Genomic DNA, 15,732 nt, shown 5'->3' with positions numbered 1-15,732 from the left:
TGGCCTCACTGGTGAAGGTAATGGTATAGGCCCGTGTGTGTGGCAAAAGCTAAGCTGCTCAGCAAAATCAACAAACCTGCTCCAAGAAACTGCCCCTCTGCCCCCCTGTACTCCTTTCCTGATCTCCTTCCCACCAGACAGATACTATGTTGAACTCTTTAACTGCCAACCAAAGGAAAAGAAAATTCTTACATCATTAACATCTCTCTTTAATCTGATACCTTCACCTTCCAGACAGTGAGAAAGCATTCTAAACCACCAATTCACCTCCAAGAATCAAGTCCTCAAATACTAATACAGATCATCTACTTCCTTCCTAGGAACAGTTGGCAAAGCTTCAATGCGTGCAAAGCCAAAACATAAAAACTCAGGCCCAAGGTAAAAACCAAAGGAAAGGACACTAAGCAAGCTCAGGAACAGGGGAATCTCCCTAGATGAGGAAAGAAGGCTGGCAGGAAAGTCATCTAATTCTGAACCAAAGCTGTGACAACCATGTACAGTTCAAGGCATTATTAGCATATTACTGATACCAGCCAGTTTTAAGTATAAGACTAAAATTAATGCTATAGGGCAAAATTTACTAAACTTGGTACTTCTGTTTAATACAAATATCTGGCTGTTATTCCTTTATAAGGTGTTGAGAATTTATAAAACTGGTATTGTAATTATATTCTACCACCAAGACTGTACCAGGTCAAAATGATTCTCAGTCTAGTTACTATTAAAAAAAAAATGATAAAGTGCCTCACTAGAATTTTCTAGGGTCTGCAGCTCCTTCCTGATTCCTGGGCTTTTAACTGCAGACAAAGCATTGCCACCAATGATGCTGCCGCCACCACCACGCCCCATTTCCAGGGTAATATTAAAGCAACACAAAAATCCAAAGCATACAGCAATGCCAGTACTAGGAGTTGATCAAAACTTTGCCTTCCCTGTGGCCATTATTTTGCTCTCTTCCTGGGATTCACTCTCCTGCTGCTTATAAAAGGCTCAGGCACTTACAGATTCATACGATGGGGGAGTTGCTGGAATCTGAGGTGGATGAATATTGGGAAAGGCCTGATAAGTTCCCACTGGCAATCCATTGAAATCCGACTGCAAGAGGAGAAAGGCAACATAAGAGACACTGCCCCATCTGCAATTTTTGAAGTATGTATATGGGAAGAGAGAAATAAATACGTGTGTATACAACTGTTTTCTCACTGTGAATATATTCATATTGAATAATATATATTTAAGATAGTTATTTTAATGTGTATTCAAGAGCCCCAAAAGAAAAAAGTGCCTAAAAGGACATGACAACATGTGATCAGGAAGACCTAGATTTTTAAAGACCTGTAGCCAAAAACTATTTATTCATCAAATTACTAATTGCTTTTATGTCCACAAACAGAGATTACTATCACTTTCTTTGGGGAGGTGGGGGTGCCACACTACACGTGGGATCATAGTTCCCAACCAGGAATTGAACCCACGCCCCTGCAGTGGAAGCATGAGTCTTGACCACTGGACTACCAGGAAAGTCCCCAGACTTTCTTACTAGCAGTGACTTTCATCTTTGTGTTTACAACAGATGTTTTTCTACTTGGTAATAAGTGATGATTATTCAATTTTGGAAAAAGCTACTAGTATACCTACAAGTCCCAGAAAACCTACACGAAGTTTTTTCTAGCACCATCTCTCTAGATTTTCCTGCTTCATTACCTGTAGGTTAACCAAAAGACTTTCTCCAAATCCCAATGCTGTTTTTTCCCACAGTATAATCAATAAACTATACCAAATGTTACCTATAATTCCTGAGTGCGCTCAGAGAACCAGCTTGTCATCTATTACATTTTCTAGAGTTTACATCCACAGTTATTTGTATGTATACTTACAGGTCCCTTTGGAAGAGGGTATGAGAAAGGAGTGTTTGGAGATGGCATAGGCATAGGCATAGGCATTGGCACTGTTCCGTCAGGTCCACCAACTGGTGCTGTGAAGCCGCCTCCACCTCCTCTTCCAGGACCCCCTTTCTTCACATCATCTGTGAATCCAACATCAATAAGATCTGTCTCTACTCCAGGAGGAGCTTCTGCCTAAGAAAAAGAGAGAAACCCATATCATCAGGCCCTGTCACAGACTAGGTTCCCCAGGAAGCTCTGAGATGGAGACCAGTTTGACCGAAGTTTATTGGAGAGGTCTCTTGGGATAGAGACCTGTGGGATGAAGGAAGCAGGCCTGAGCAAAGTAAGAAGTTGGGCTGCCATGCCTTCACAACAGAGGGCTTGGCTAATTCCCTCAGAGAGTTCTGGAGCTAGGACAGGCCTACAGCACATGTTCCCAACTGGGGCAATGGGGCAGTCTTTAATCCCCTGCAATGACCAGATACAAGCTTCCCCCAGGAAAGACCCTGGGTAAGGAAGCTCTCTTCTAAGAGGGCCACCACTGGAGGGCCACTCAGCTGTGTGAGCCACCAGTCATCAAAGAGATGGGGGAATAAATGCTTCTGTCCTGAAGTGTGTCTGTAACTGGGGCGGGGAGTAGGGGGGAGGGTCATCTGAGCAGCACACCAAAACATCTACTATCCCCCATCAACCGTAACCTCTGAATTACTACTTCCATATTTGCCTTTCACTGTAAGCCTCTTAGGACAGTGGCCTTGTTTATATCTTTTCTGTATTCTCAGCTTTCTGGGGCACATGGCAGGTGCCCGAAAAATGTTTCAAGATCAATTCTGGGTCTTGGGGCTTTTCTTGCTACCCAGTTCCTTGAACTTCACTGAGAAGTAGCAATAATGCCATTTTATATTTGTATCAAAGTCTGTACCTTTTCAAAGTGCTTTTAGTCATTCATCTCTTCTGATCCTTAAACATTCTGTGAGAGAGATGCAGGCTTATTTATTGCTACCCCCAAAACCACTAACTGGACAAAGGCTTCAACTCCCACACGCAAACTTGAGTGCAAAGAATATGCTTCTTTTTCAAAGACAGTGATCTAGAGAGACGCATTTTCTTTTGTATTCTAAGGACTCTTAAACTCACCATGACCACAGAGTCGGGCTCATAGGGCACATTGTAGTTCTTGGCAATTTCAATCAGGTATCTCTCCACTAGGATTTTGGGTGGGGCCTCCACACTCAGTTTGTGCATTAGCTGTAAGTGAAAGATCCAGGGTTAACATACATCTGTATAAACCAGCCTAAGCCTATCCTGTATCACTTTAAAACTTTGTTTCTCTCATTTTACAAGTCAATGGAGAGAAAAGAAGAGTTCCAACCAGTTATTCTTTTCTTCAGTCACAAAGCACAACATGCATGTATGTCTCACACTCTGGTTACTTATGCCCAAAGACTGACACTGTGGCATTCCACGTCTGAATTCACCCATCTTTCTCCCCACCTCACTTCTACCTCCATCAAAAGTGGCACAAAGGACAGGGGACAGAATCAGGAATGACGCAGGATGACAGAGCTTCACAATCAGAGGTGTCGGGCAGGGTTAAGGAGTTGACCGACTGCACTGCCAGCCAGCCATCTCTCCATGAAATGTGCAATCTTAAATGAATGCTGCATTACAGTGATACCCACTAGAAACACTGCAGGCAGTAAAATAACCTGCTCCCACCCCACCCACTGGTCCATGTTTAACAAGTACATTCATTACCCTATCATTCACAGTTCCAATCTGGTTGGTCCGACATAACTTGCCATATTCCTTGCTATACTTGGCACAGAGTTGATCAGCAACCTACAGAGAAAAAGAACAGTAAATAAAAATGGAAACCACTCCTACAAGAGGCTTCAAGCTTCCTCCAATCAAGGGCAAACACACTTCTACTCAGGATTTCCAAAAGACTGGACCTGCAAAGCCTTAAAAGGTACATATTAATTCATTTAGTTATTGTTTATTCATCCATCCACTGAACTGCACAGCAGAGACCAGAAATATCTACTGGAACAGGAGAATTAAATGAAAGTCTTCCCCAAGAGAATGATACCTTTGGCTTCCTTCTTGCCCATGCTCTCAAAAATGCAGCTAACTAGCTTATACCTTCCATGTAGAAGATAGGAAAATTTCTCTCTGAGGAAAATAACCAACCCACGGAAAGGAAACTAGTTCCTGACAGTCTCGAGGCCCTTGAGAAATGGCTTAAATTATCTAACAATGAATTGGTGCCGGAAGTATCATGCTCCCTGATTTCAAGCTATGCTAAAAAAGCACAGTCATCAAAACACTATGTACTGGCACATGCACGTGCGCACACACACAAAGAAAACAAAGAGATCAATGGAACAGAATGGAGAGTTCAAGAATGAACCCAGAGTTACATGGGCAATTCATTTACAACAAAGGAGGCAAGAACATGAAAAAGATAGCCTTTTCAATAAACGATACTGGGAAAACTGGACTACTCTCTCAACCCATACACAAATGAATTCAAGATGGATTAAAGACTTAAACATAAGATGTGAAACCATAAAACTTCTAGGAAAAAATATGGGAGTATTTTTTCTGACACTGGTCTTAGTAATATTCTTTTGGGTTATGTCTCAGGCACAAGAAACAAAAGCAACAATATACAAATGATACTATATCCTACTAAAAAGCTTTTGTACAGTGAAAGTAACTATCAACAAAATAAAAAGGCTACATCTACTGGTGGGAGAAGGTATTCACAATGTATCTGATAAGGGGTCATTATCCAAAATACACAAAGAACTCATACAACTCAACACCAAAAAACAATCCAATTAGAAAAGTGGCAGATAGACATTTTTCCAAAGACACCTACAGATGGCCAACAGGCACATGAAAAGACGCTCAAAATCACTAATCAAGGAAATGCAAATCAAAACCACAATGAGATATCCCCTTACACCTCTCAGAAGGGCTATCAAAAAAAAACAACAATTAAGTGTTGGTGGTGATGTGGAGAAAAAGGAACACTCATACACTGTTGGTGGGAATGTAAATTGGTGTGGCCACTATGGAGATCAGTATGGAGATTCCTCAAAAGATTAAAAATAGAACTAATATCTGATCCAATAATTCCAATCCTGGGTACTTATCCAAAGTAAATGAAAACACTAATTAGAAAAGACATATCCACACCTATTCTCAATGCAGAATTATTTACAACAGCCAAGATATGGAATCAAACCAAGTGACCATCAATAGATGAATAAAGATGCGGTATATATATGCAATGGAATATTACTCACCCACTTAAAAAAAAAAATGAAATCTTGCAATTTGCAACAACATGGATGGACCTGTAGGGTATTATGCTAAGTGAAGTAAGTCAGAGAAATACAATATCATATGATCTTCCTTATATGTGAAATTCTAAAAAACAAATGAACAAACAAAACAGAAACAGTTATAGATAAAGTGGTTACAAGAGGGGAGCAGGAAGAGGAAATAGAGGGATTAAGAGATACAAAGTTCCATTTGCAAAACAAATGAGTCATGAGCAGGAAATGTACAGTTTTGAGAATATCAGATCAGATCAGATCAGTCCAGTCGCTCAGTCGTGTCCGACTCTTTGCGACCCCGTGAATCACAGCACACCAGGCCTCCCTGTCCATCACCAACTCCCGGAATTCACTGAGACTCACGTCCATCAAGTCAGTGATGCCATCCAGCCATCTCATCCTCTGTTGTTCCCTCTTCCTCCTGCCCCCAATCCCTCCCAGCATCAGAGTCTTTTCCAATGAGTCAACTCTTCGCATGAGGTGGCCAAAGTACTGGAGTTTCAGCTTTAGCATCATTCCTTCCAAAGAAATCCCAGGGCTGATCTCCTTCAGAATGGACTGGTTGGATCTCCTTGCAGTCCAAGGGACTCTCAAGAGTCTTCTCCAACACCATAGTTCAAAAGCATCAATTCTTTGGCGCTCAGCCTTCTTCACAGTCCAACTCTCACATCCATACATGACCACAGGAAAAACCATAGCCTTGACTAGATGAACCTTTGTTGGCAAAGTAATGTCTCTGCTTTTGAATATGCTATCTAGGTTGGTCATAACTTTCCTTCCAAGGAGTAAGCGTCTTTTAATTTCATGGCTGCAGTCACCATCTGTAGTGATTTTGGAGCCCAGAAAAATAAAGTCTGACACTGTTTCCACATCTATTTCCCATGAAGTGGTGGGACCGGATGCCATGATCTTCGTTTTCTGAATGTTGAGCTTTAAGCCAACTTTTTCACTCTCCACTTTCACTTTCATCAAGAGGCTTTTCAGTTCCTCTTCACTTTCTGCCGTAAGGGTGGTGTCATCTGCATATCTGAGGTTATTGATATTTCTCCCGGCAGTCTTGATTCCAGCTTGTGTTTCTTCCAGTCCAGCGTTTCTCATGATGTACTCTGCATATAAGTTAAATAAACAGGGTGACAATATACAGCCTTGACAAACTCCTTTTCCTATTTGGAACCAGTCTGTTGTTCCATGTCCAGTTCTAACTGTTGCTTCCTGACCTGCGTACAAATTTCTCAAGAGGCAGATCAGGTGGTCTGGTATTCCCATCTCTTTCAGAATTTTCCACAGTTTATTGTGATCCACACAGTCAAAGGCTTTGCATAGTCAATAAAGCAGAAATAGATGTTTTTCTGGAACTCTCTTGCTTTTTCCATGATCCAGAGGATGTTGGCAATTTGATCTCTGGTTCCTCTGCCTTTTCTAAAACCAGCTTGAACATCAGGAAGTTCACGGTTCACATATTGCTGAAGCCTGGCTTGGAGAATGTTGAGCATTACTTTACTAGCGTGTGAGATGAGTGTAATTGTGCAGTAGTTTGAGTATTCTTTGGCATTGCCTTTCTTTGGGATTGGAATGAAAATTGACCTTTTCCAGTCCTGTGGCCACTGCTGAGTTTTCCAAATTTGCTGGCATATTGAGTGCAACACTTTCAAAGCATCATCTTTCAGGATTTGGAATAGCTCAACTAGAATTCCATCACCTCCACTAGCTTTGTTCGTAGTGATGCTTTCTAAGGCCCACTTGACTTCACATTTCAGGATGTCTGGCTCTAGGTCAGTGATCATACCATTGTGATTATCTGAGTCGTGAAGATCTTTTTTGTACAGTTCTTCTGTGTATTCTTGCCATCTCTTCTTAATATCTTCAATAACTAATCTGTTTGTATGGTGACATATCATAACTGGAATTATCATGATCGTTCTGAAATGTATAGAAAAATCACTAAATTGTGTAACAGGAACAACACAGTGCTGTAGGTCAATTACACTTAAAAAAGAAACACACAAACATGCAACAAACTCATAAAAAAAGAGATCAGATTTGTGATTACAGATGAGAAGGGGAAATTGATGAAGGCAGTCAAAAGGTACTACAAACTTTCAGTTGTAAGAAGGCCAACAAATACATGAAAAGATGCTCAACATCACTAATTATTAGAGAAATGCAAATGAAAACTACAGTAAGGTATCACCTTACCATGGTCAGAATAGCCATCATGAAAAAAAAAAAATCCACCAACAATAAATGTTGGAGAGGGTGTGGAGAAAAGGGAACCCTCTTACACTGCTGGTGGCAGCGTAAATTAATACAACTACTTATGGAAAACAATATGGAGGGTCCTTAAAGAACTAAAACAGAATTACCCTTTGACCCAGCAATCCCATTACTGAGCATAAACCCAGAGGAAACCATAATTCAAACAGATACATGTACCCAATGTTCACAGCAGTATATTTACAATAGCCAGGACATGGAAGCAACCTAATTGTCCATGAATTTTGGAATGGATAAAGAAGATGTGGTATACAGATAAAATGGAATACCACTCAGCCATAAAACGAATGAAGTTGAGTCATTTGCAGAGATATGGATGGACTTAGAGTGTCATACAGATGAAGTCAGTCAGAAAGAGAAAAACAAATATCATATATTAAGCACATATGTAGAATCTAGAAAAATGGTATTGATGATCTTATTTGCAAAGAAGAACAGACACAGAGGTAGAGAACAAATATATGGCCACCAAGGAGGAAAGGGCAGGGGACGGGAGGAACTGAGACACTGGGATTGATACTCTATACAGAACAGATAACTACTGAGAACATACTGTGCAGCACAGGGAGCTCTACTTAATGCACTGTGGTGACCTGAACAGGAAGGAACTCCAAAGGAGGGGGGCGGGGGCAGGATATATGTAGACATATGGCTGACTCATTTTGCTGTATAGTAGAAACAAACAACATTGTAAAGCAACTATACTCCAATAAAAATTAATTTTAAAATGATAAATAAGGACTAGAGATGCAGTGATAAACATAATTAACACTGCTGTATGTTATACATGAAACTGTTGGGAGTAAATTATAAAGAGTTCACGTTACAAAACTTTTTTTCTATTTCTTTAATTTTGTATCTAGGCTTCAACAGTACATGAACTGAGAACTTTCAGATATATAAGCTGAATTTAGAAAAGGCAGAGGAACCAGAAATCAAACTTTCAACATCTGCTGGATCACAGAAAAAGCAAGAGAATTCCAGAAAAACATTTACTTCTGCTTCATTGACTATATCCAAGCTTTTGACTGTGTGGATCACAACAAACCAGAAAATTCATAAAGAGATGGGAATATCAGACCATCTTACCTGCCTCCTGAGAAACCCATATGCAGGTCAATAAGCCCCATTAGAGCTAAACACGGAACAACGAACTGGTTCAAAATTGGGAAAGGAGTATGTCAAGGGTGTATACTGTCACCCTGCTTGTTTAACTGATATGCAGTGAAATAAGCATATCATGCATTATGCATATCATGCGAAATGCCCAAATGGATGAGATGCTTGATCCTTGGAAGAAAAGCTATGACAAACCTAGACAGCGTATTAAAAAGCAGAGACATCACTTTGCTGACAAAGGTCTGTACAGTCAAAGCTATGGTTTTTCCAGTAGTCATGTACAGATGTGACAGCTGGACCATAAAGAAGGCTGAGCACCAAAGAACTGATGCTTTTGAACTGTGGTCCTGCAGAAGACTCTTCAGTCCCTAGGGCAGTAAGGAGATCAAACCAGTCAATTGTAAAGGAAATCAGTCCTGAGTATTCACTGGAAAGACTGATGCTGAAGCTTAAGCTCCAATACTTTGGCCACCTGATGCAAAGAACTGACTCACTGGAAAAGACCCCAATGCTGGGAATGACTGAAGGCAGAAGAAGCGGGTGACAGAGGATGAGATGGTTGGATGGCATCACCGACTCAATAGACGTGAGTTTCAGCAAACTCCAGGAGATATTGAAGGACAGGGAAGCCTGGTGTGCTGCAGTCCACTGGGTCACAGAGTCAGACATGACTAGCGTCTAAACAACAATATGAGATGATGGATGTTTACCAAAATTATTGTGATAATCATTTCATGACATAAGTCAAATCATTATGCTGTACATCTTAAATTTATACAGTGCTGTATTGTCAATTATATCCCATTAAAACATGAAGGAAAAAAAAAGAAGACAAAAAAATTGGCATCTGGCATTAAGACCCACCTAAGCACACAAGAGGTTCCAATCCATTTTCAGTACCTCAATCTTTAATAAACAGCCAAACCTTTCAGAAAAGCCTCTACTATAAAAACAGTTTAAATCTAAGAAATAGAAGTAAACAAACATTAGAGAAACAAGAAAAGTTTATGAAAGACTATAATATTCCTAGAGTTAGAAGACAGTGAAGCCATGAAACAACAATAACAAAAAAAAATAGACTATTTAAAAAAATAGATATTCAGAGACTTAAAAAGACTCTTAAATATACAGAGGACAAGGAAATTTTATAAGATAGGTGGGAGATAAGACTGAGACAATATCCAAGTGAATAACTGGCAAAGACGTAGAAAATAGGTGAAAATGACTGAATTTGTACCTGAGCAGTCAGTACCATATCCATGTTGTGGCAGGTAATTTTTCAGTTAATGTCTGTCTCTTCCGCCAGACTCTAAGCTACAAGAGTAAGGCTGGTGTCACAGTTTACTCACCACTGCACTCTCAGTAGCCATGTAATGCACAACATTGACTCAATAAATATTTCTGGAATAAATGAATGAAACAAAACATCTGTTCCCTTAATATTACTGCAACTTTACTGACTTACAGTTGTTTAAAAACATACTTAAATGACATTACAATAAAAGTAATTTAAGAAAAAACATAGGTTATATGTAACTTTGCCTCTTAGAAAAACTACTGAAGTTTGGAAAACACTGTGCTACTCTATGAACAGTTCCATTCTATGAACCATTTCACAAAGCCTTTTTCAAAGGCAGCATGAGAAGGGTACAAAATAACCTGGCCAAGTAAGCAGAAGTGACATATATAAACCAACGTAACAACAGGAAAAACTACTGCATCACTGAAACTGGTTGTACTCACAATTTTCAGCTCTGCCACTTCTGACTGGAGTCGAGGAGCAGCCCAAATCAATGTAGACACAGATTCAGCCAGACCAGAATCTAACTCCCTAATTAAGGTGGGGGGGGGGGGGGGGAGGGGGAAATCAGTAAAATTTAATATTCTTTCAAACAAACAAAACCCCATCTGTATCACATACTTGATAACCTCCTCTAAGGCGATCTCACAAATCTCACTGAAAGTGAAAAGTGAAAGTGAAGTTGCTCAGTTGTGTCCGACTCATTGCGACCCCATGGATCGTAGCCTACCAGGCTTCTCCATCCATGGGATTTTCCAGGCAAGAATACTGGAGTGGGTTGCCATTGCCTTCTCCAGATCTTCCCAACCCAGGGATTAAACCCGGGTCTCCTGCATTGTAGGCAGAATCTTTACCGTATGAACCACAAATCTCACTGGATCCTCACAATAACTCTAGGCTTATAGACATTTCTGTCATCCAATTTTGGGGGAAAATCTCAAACCAAGAAACCAGCACATGGTCACAAAGTCAGCAAATGGTTGAGCCAAGGCTCAAATTCAGGCCTCTTGATTTCAGATTCCACATTTTCAATAGTTGTCTACACTGAGATCAGGCCTTCAAGTGAGCAGGAGGAAAAACATCATTGGGTACATGAAGTGGTAGTCCCTGAGTGCTAGCTCCCCACACACAGGAAGAGGCCAGTAACACTCCTTTCTCAAATTCCAGAGGTGATTTGATTTAATCTTCAAATCAAAATACCTTACTTCATTATAGTTCTACAAAATGAAAAAGATCTAGAGGTCTACTGAATAACACTGTGCCTACAGTTAAATAGTACTGTACTGAGTGCTTAAAAATGTTTAAGAACTGACTTCCCTGGTGGTCCAGTGGTTGAGAATCTACCTGCCAATGCAGGGGATACAGGTTTGATCTCTGGTCCTGGAATATTTCACAAGCCACGGAGCAACCAAGCCCGTGTGCCACAACTACTAAGCACACGAGCTCTCGAGGCCATGCTCGAGAAGCCCCCACAAAGAGAAACCGGAGCACCGCAACTAGAGGGCAGCCCCGCATGCCACAACTAGACAAAGCCCATGCACAGCAACAAAGACCCAAAGCTGCTAAAAATAAATTTAAAAAAAAAAAAAAAATTTTTTTTAAACAGTTTAAGGCAGATCTTATGTTATCAAAAAAAAGGGATACAAGGAAATTTTTGGAGATGACAACTGCTTTTTTAACTTAAGATGACGTGTACAGGTATATATATATGCCTATGCCCAAACTCATCAAATTGTATACTTGCACACACTAAATACGTGAATTTTCTTCCGAAATCAACTACACCTTGATGAAGGAAAAAAATGGACAAAACAGCTTACCTCATAGACTGGATGAGGCCAAATCGAGCCAGCAGCAGGTCACAGTACAGTTCCAGGATCTCCATGGCCTCCACAAGGTAGTCTTCTCGAATAATGTGCTCCACTCGGATTCGAGCTCTTTCATCTTTCCCAGCAGCCAGATAGTCAGCAATCTCTTTCCTTGCTTTCTGGGCCAATTCCGCTAAAGCACAAATCCCATTCCAGTCACACAGCAGTAGTACATGGGCCCTGGCCTGCAGGCAGACATCCACCCCAAAAGAAAAAAGTCGGTGTTTCTACTATATCCTAGCTCACTCTTCCTTAGCAAACTTAGTCTCATCTCATCTATTCTAGAATTTATAGAATAGAATAGAATAGTGTTTGTGTAGTCATTTATCTATTCCATAGAAAGAGTATGTCCCTTTCCCTGTTACAAAGTGACTCAGTCTAACTAGTCACAAAAGACAGCAGAAATGTACCCAAAACTTAGAGGATATGGGATCCCTAAGACTTCAGACTGCTAGCCTGAAAGAGCCAATAATAGGGTGCTAGGACTCAACGATGTATTCTAGAAAAAAAAATGTAAGGCAAGCATGCACTACTCACTTTTTTTTTTCTCCAACAGTTTAAGACGGTTTATGACTAATCTCAAATTGACTCGTAAACGCTCAGCTTTAAATCCAGAGCCCAGCATGCTGTGTTGTTCCTCCTGGGAAAAGATAAGAAGCATGGTGATTACTTTCAAGTCAAAATTAGTTCAGGAATTAAGACCAGTAAGATAGTGAATTATTTCACATTATAAACCAGAGTAATTTTTAAATTCAGATAAATAACATCATGTGACTCACATTTTTTAAAGGTCATTTGGCTGTTGTGTGGAGAACTGATTGGGGGAGGATAATAATGGAAGTTAAGAGGACCAAGGACAAGGCTATTAGAGCAGTCCAAACAAAAGATGAAAGCAGCTTAGGATGGGATAGTCAGCAGTAATGGTAGAAGTGATTGCACTGAGATGTTTTGAACACAGAGATGAAAGAACTTGGTGATGGATGAAATGAGTATCTAATCTATGTACTGGCATAGGAGTAAGGTGATAAAAAAACAAGCAGGAAGGCCTCCTGCTGCTGCTAAGTCGCTTCAGTCGTGTCCAACTCTGCAACCCCAGAGACAGCAGCCCACCAGGCTTCCCTGTCCCTGGGATTCTTCAGGCAAGAACACTGGAGTGGGTTGCCATTTCCTTCTCCAATCAATGCATGAAAGTGAAAAGTGAAAGTGAACTCGCTCAGTCGTGTCCGACTCCTAGCGACCCCATGGACTGCAGCCTACCAGGCTCCTCTGCCCATGGGATTTTCCAGGCAAGTACTGGAGCGGGGTGCCACTGCCTTCTCCAGGAAGGCCTCCTACTCTCCCATAAAACACAAAGGTAGTGATAAGAAGAGATTATCAAATTTATATCCAAATTCAAAAATATTACCACCTTAAGTCCTCAAATCCTCCTAAGTCTTAACCTTTAGAAAAAGCTACAGCCAAAGATCACAGAAATATCATTAATATCGACTCACGAAGAAATATACAAAGGGGTAAAAAGCTAAAAAAAAAAACAAAAAAAAAACTATGTATTAATATAAAATTCAACAACAAGGATAAACAATAGGATCCTATTGTGCAGCACAAAGAACTAAATTCAGTATCCTATGATAAACCATAATGGAAAAGAATTTTAAAAAAAGAAAGTATATGTACAAGAATCACATTGCTGTACAGCAGAAACTGACACTGTAAATCAACTATACTTCAGTTAAAATTAAGAACAAAAACCAAAATAAAATAAATTCGACAACAGAAGGCTATTATTTACCAAGACTTTTGCTGAACAGATGATTTACAGTCAATAAAACCACTCCTGTATCACCCATAAGACTTTAGGGTATAACACTGTGCATTGACCACTATGCATTCTCTATCAGCACTATTTCTTCTATTAATTAGGGACACATGAACTTCAAAACGTAACATCCAAACAAAAAGTGAAGAGCAAAAGTGTTAGTCACTCGGTCCAGACCAACTCTGTGACCCTTTGGACTGTACCCCACCAGACTATTCAGTCCATGGGATTCTCTAGACAAGAATACTGGAGTCGGTTGCCAAGCCCTACACTAGAGCATCTTCCTGACTTAGGAATCAAACCCGAATCTCCTGTGTCTGCTGCATTGGCAGGCAGGTTCTTTACCCACTGAGCCATCAGTCAATCCCAACATCCAAACAAATGTTAGGTCTAACACCGTAGGAGGGGTGCAATCAAAATAAAATAAAATCCCATAGCCACCAGGTGGGTGACCCACAGACTGCAGAACAATAACACCAAAGAAGTTCTGAGCCCCACATCATGCTTCCCAGCCTGGAGAATTCCCAGGGAATCTGGCATTGAGGGCCAGTGCGATTTGATTATAGGACTTCCAAAGGACTGGGGGAAACAGAGACTCCAGTCTTGGAGGACACAAACAGAATTTTGCACACAGCAAGACCCAGAGGAGAGGGGCAGTGACCACACAGGAGACTGAACCAAAACTAACTGCTAGTGGAGGAGGGCCTCCTGTGGAGATGTGGGTCAGCAGGGGCTGACCACAGGGATAGGGGCACGGGGAGGTCCCCCTTGGTGTAAACCCTTTCATAGCTAAAGAGATAGGAATAATAGACCAGCTTACCTGCCTCCTAAGAAACCTGTATCCAGGTCAAGAAGTTACTGTTAGAATCAGACATGGAACAATGGAATGGTTCCAAACTGGGAAAGGAATACATCAAGGCTGTATATTGTCACTAGGCTTATTTAACTCATATGCAGAGTACATCACGCGAAATGCCGGAAGAAACATCAATAACCTCAGAGACGCAGATGACACCACCCTTATGGCAGAAAGCAAAGAGGAATTAAAGAACCTCCTGATGAAGGTCAAAGAGGAGAGTGAAAAAGCCGGCTTAAAACTCAACATTCAAAAAACAAAGATCGTGGCATCTGGTCCCATCACTTCATGGCAAAAAGATGTGGAAACAATGGAAACAGTGACAGACTATTTCTCTCTTTTCTTGGGCTCCAAAATCACTGTAGACAGTGACTGAAGCCATGAAATTAAAAGACACTTGCTCCTTGGAAGAAAAGCTATGACAAATCTAGACAGCCTATTAAAAAGCACAGACATTACTCTGCCGACAAAGATCTGTCTAGTCAAAGCTACAGTTGGACTATAAAGAAAACTGAGTGTCGAAGAACTGATGCTCTGGAACTGAAGAGTTGAAGAAGACTCTTGAGAGTCCTTTGGACAGCAAGAACTTCAAACCAGTCAATCCTAAAGGAAATCACTCCTGAATATTCATTGGAAGGACTGATGCTGAAACTGAAGTTCCAATACTTTGGTCACCTGATGCAAAGAGCCTCCTCTTTGGACGCTGATGCTGGGAAAGATTAAAGGCAGAAGGGGATGACAGAGGACAAGATGGTTGGATGGCATCACCGACTCAATGCACATGAGTTTGAACAAGCTCTGGGAGATGGTAAAGGACAGGGAAGCCTGGCGTGCTGCAGTCCAGGAAGTCGCAAAGAGTTGGACAACAACAACTGAACAATGACAGAACCCACTGACCTGCAGGCCAAACAACTACAAAGGAGGGAAGGAACCCTACCCATCAGCAGATAATTGGATTAAAGCTTTATTGGGCAAGACCTACTTTTCCCATAGCCAGTCCCGCCCTCTTGAAGCCTCATCAATCAGAGGGCAGATAGAATAAGCACAGTATCCCCTCTCCTGCCTCCTCCCCCTTCTTCTTTCAACCTGGCTTCCTTTCCTCCCTTTGAAATCTTTGATGTTAGTACTTGGATCTGAAGTTCTGTGTCTCTACAGGAGAGACTGTATTCTTGTATTTAAGGGCTTCCCTGGTGGCGCAGAGGTTAAAGCATCTGCCTGCAATATGGGAGACCTGGGTTCGATCCCTGGGTCGGGAAGATCCCC

At 41.0% G+C, this 15,732-nt stretch overlaps 1 protein-coding gene across 6 annotated transcripts in view; it reads right to left on the bottom strand.

Moving 5' to 3' along the window:
- IST1 (IST1, ESCRT-III associated factor) overlaps positions 1-15,732 on the bottom strand; it is a 39,163-nt gene that overhangs the window by 2,746 nt on the left and 20,685 nt on the right. For 3 of the 6 annotated variants that reach the window (XM_027516100.1, XM_027516102.1, XM_027516101.1), the window contains exons 2-8: positions 12,335-12,437; positions 11,750-11,930; positions 10,373-10,460; positions 3,645-3,728; positions 3,024-3,134; positions 1,878-2,078; positions 1,003-1,095 (exon numbers count right to left, since the gene is read on the bottom strand). In XM_027516100.1, the coding sequence (XP_027371901.1) occupies positions 1,003-1,095; positions 1,878-2,078; positions 3,024-3,134; positions 3,645-3,728; positions 10,373-10,460; positions 11,750-11,930; positions 12,335-12,422 (846 nt within the window). In that variant the 5' untranslated portion in view covers positions 12,423-12,437. Of the gene's footprint in view, positions 1-1,002; positions 1,096-1,877; positions 2,079-3,023; positions 3,135-3,644; positions 3,729-3,978; positions 4,702-9,866; positions 10,022-10,372; positions 10,461-11,749; positions 11,983-12,334; positions 12,438-15,732 lie in introns of those variants that run through there. The other 3 variants (XM_027516103.1, XM_027516104.1, XM_027516105.1) reach the window with 3 other exon arrangements.

Source organism: Bos indicus x Bos taurus, chromosome 18 (genome assembly GCF_003369695.1).
Source record: "Bos indicus x Bos taurus breed Angus x Brahman F1 hybrid chromosome 18, Bos_hybrid_MaternalHap_v2.0, whole genome shotgun sequence".
In the NCBI taxonomy this organism is placed as follows: Eukaryota; Metazoa; Chordata; class Mammalia; order Artiodactyla; family Bovidae; genus Bos; species Bos indicus x Bos taurus.
Note: the sequence above shows the minus strand (reverse complement) of the source record. Positions and strands in the feature narration are given on the sequence as shown.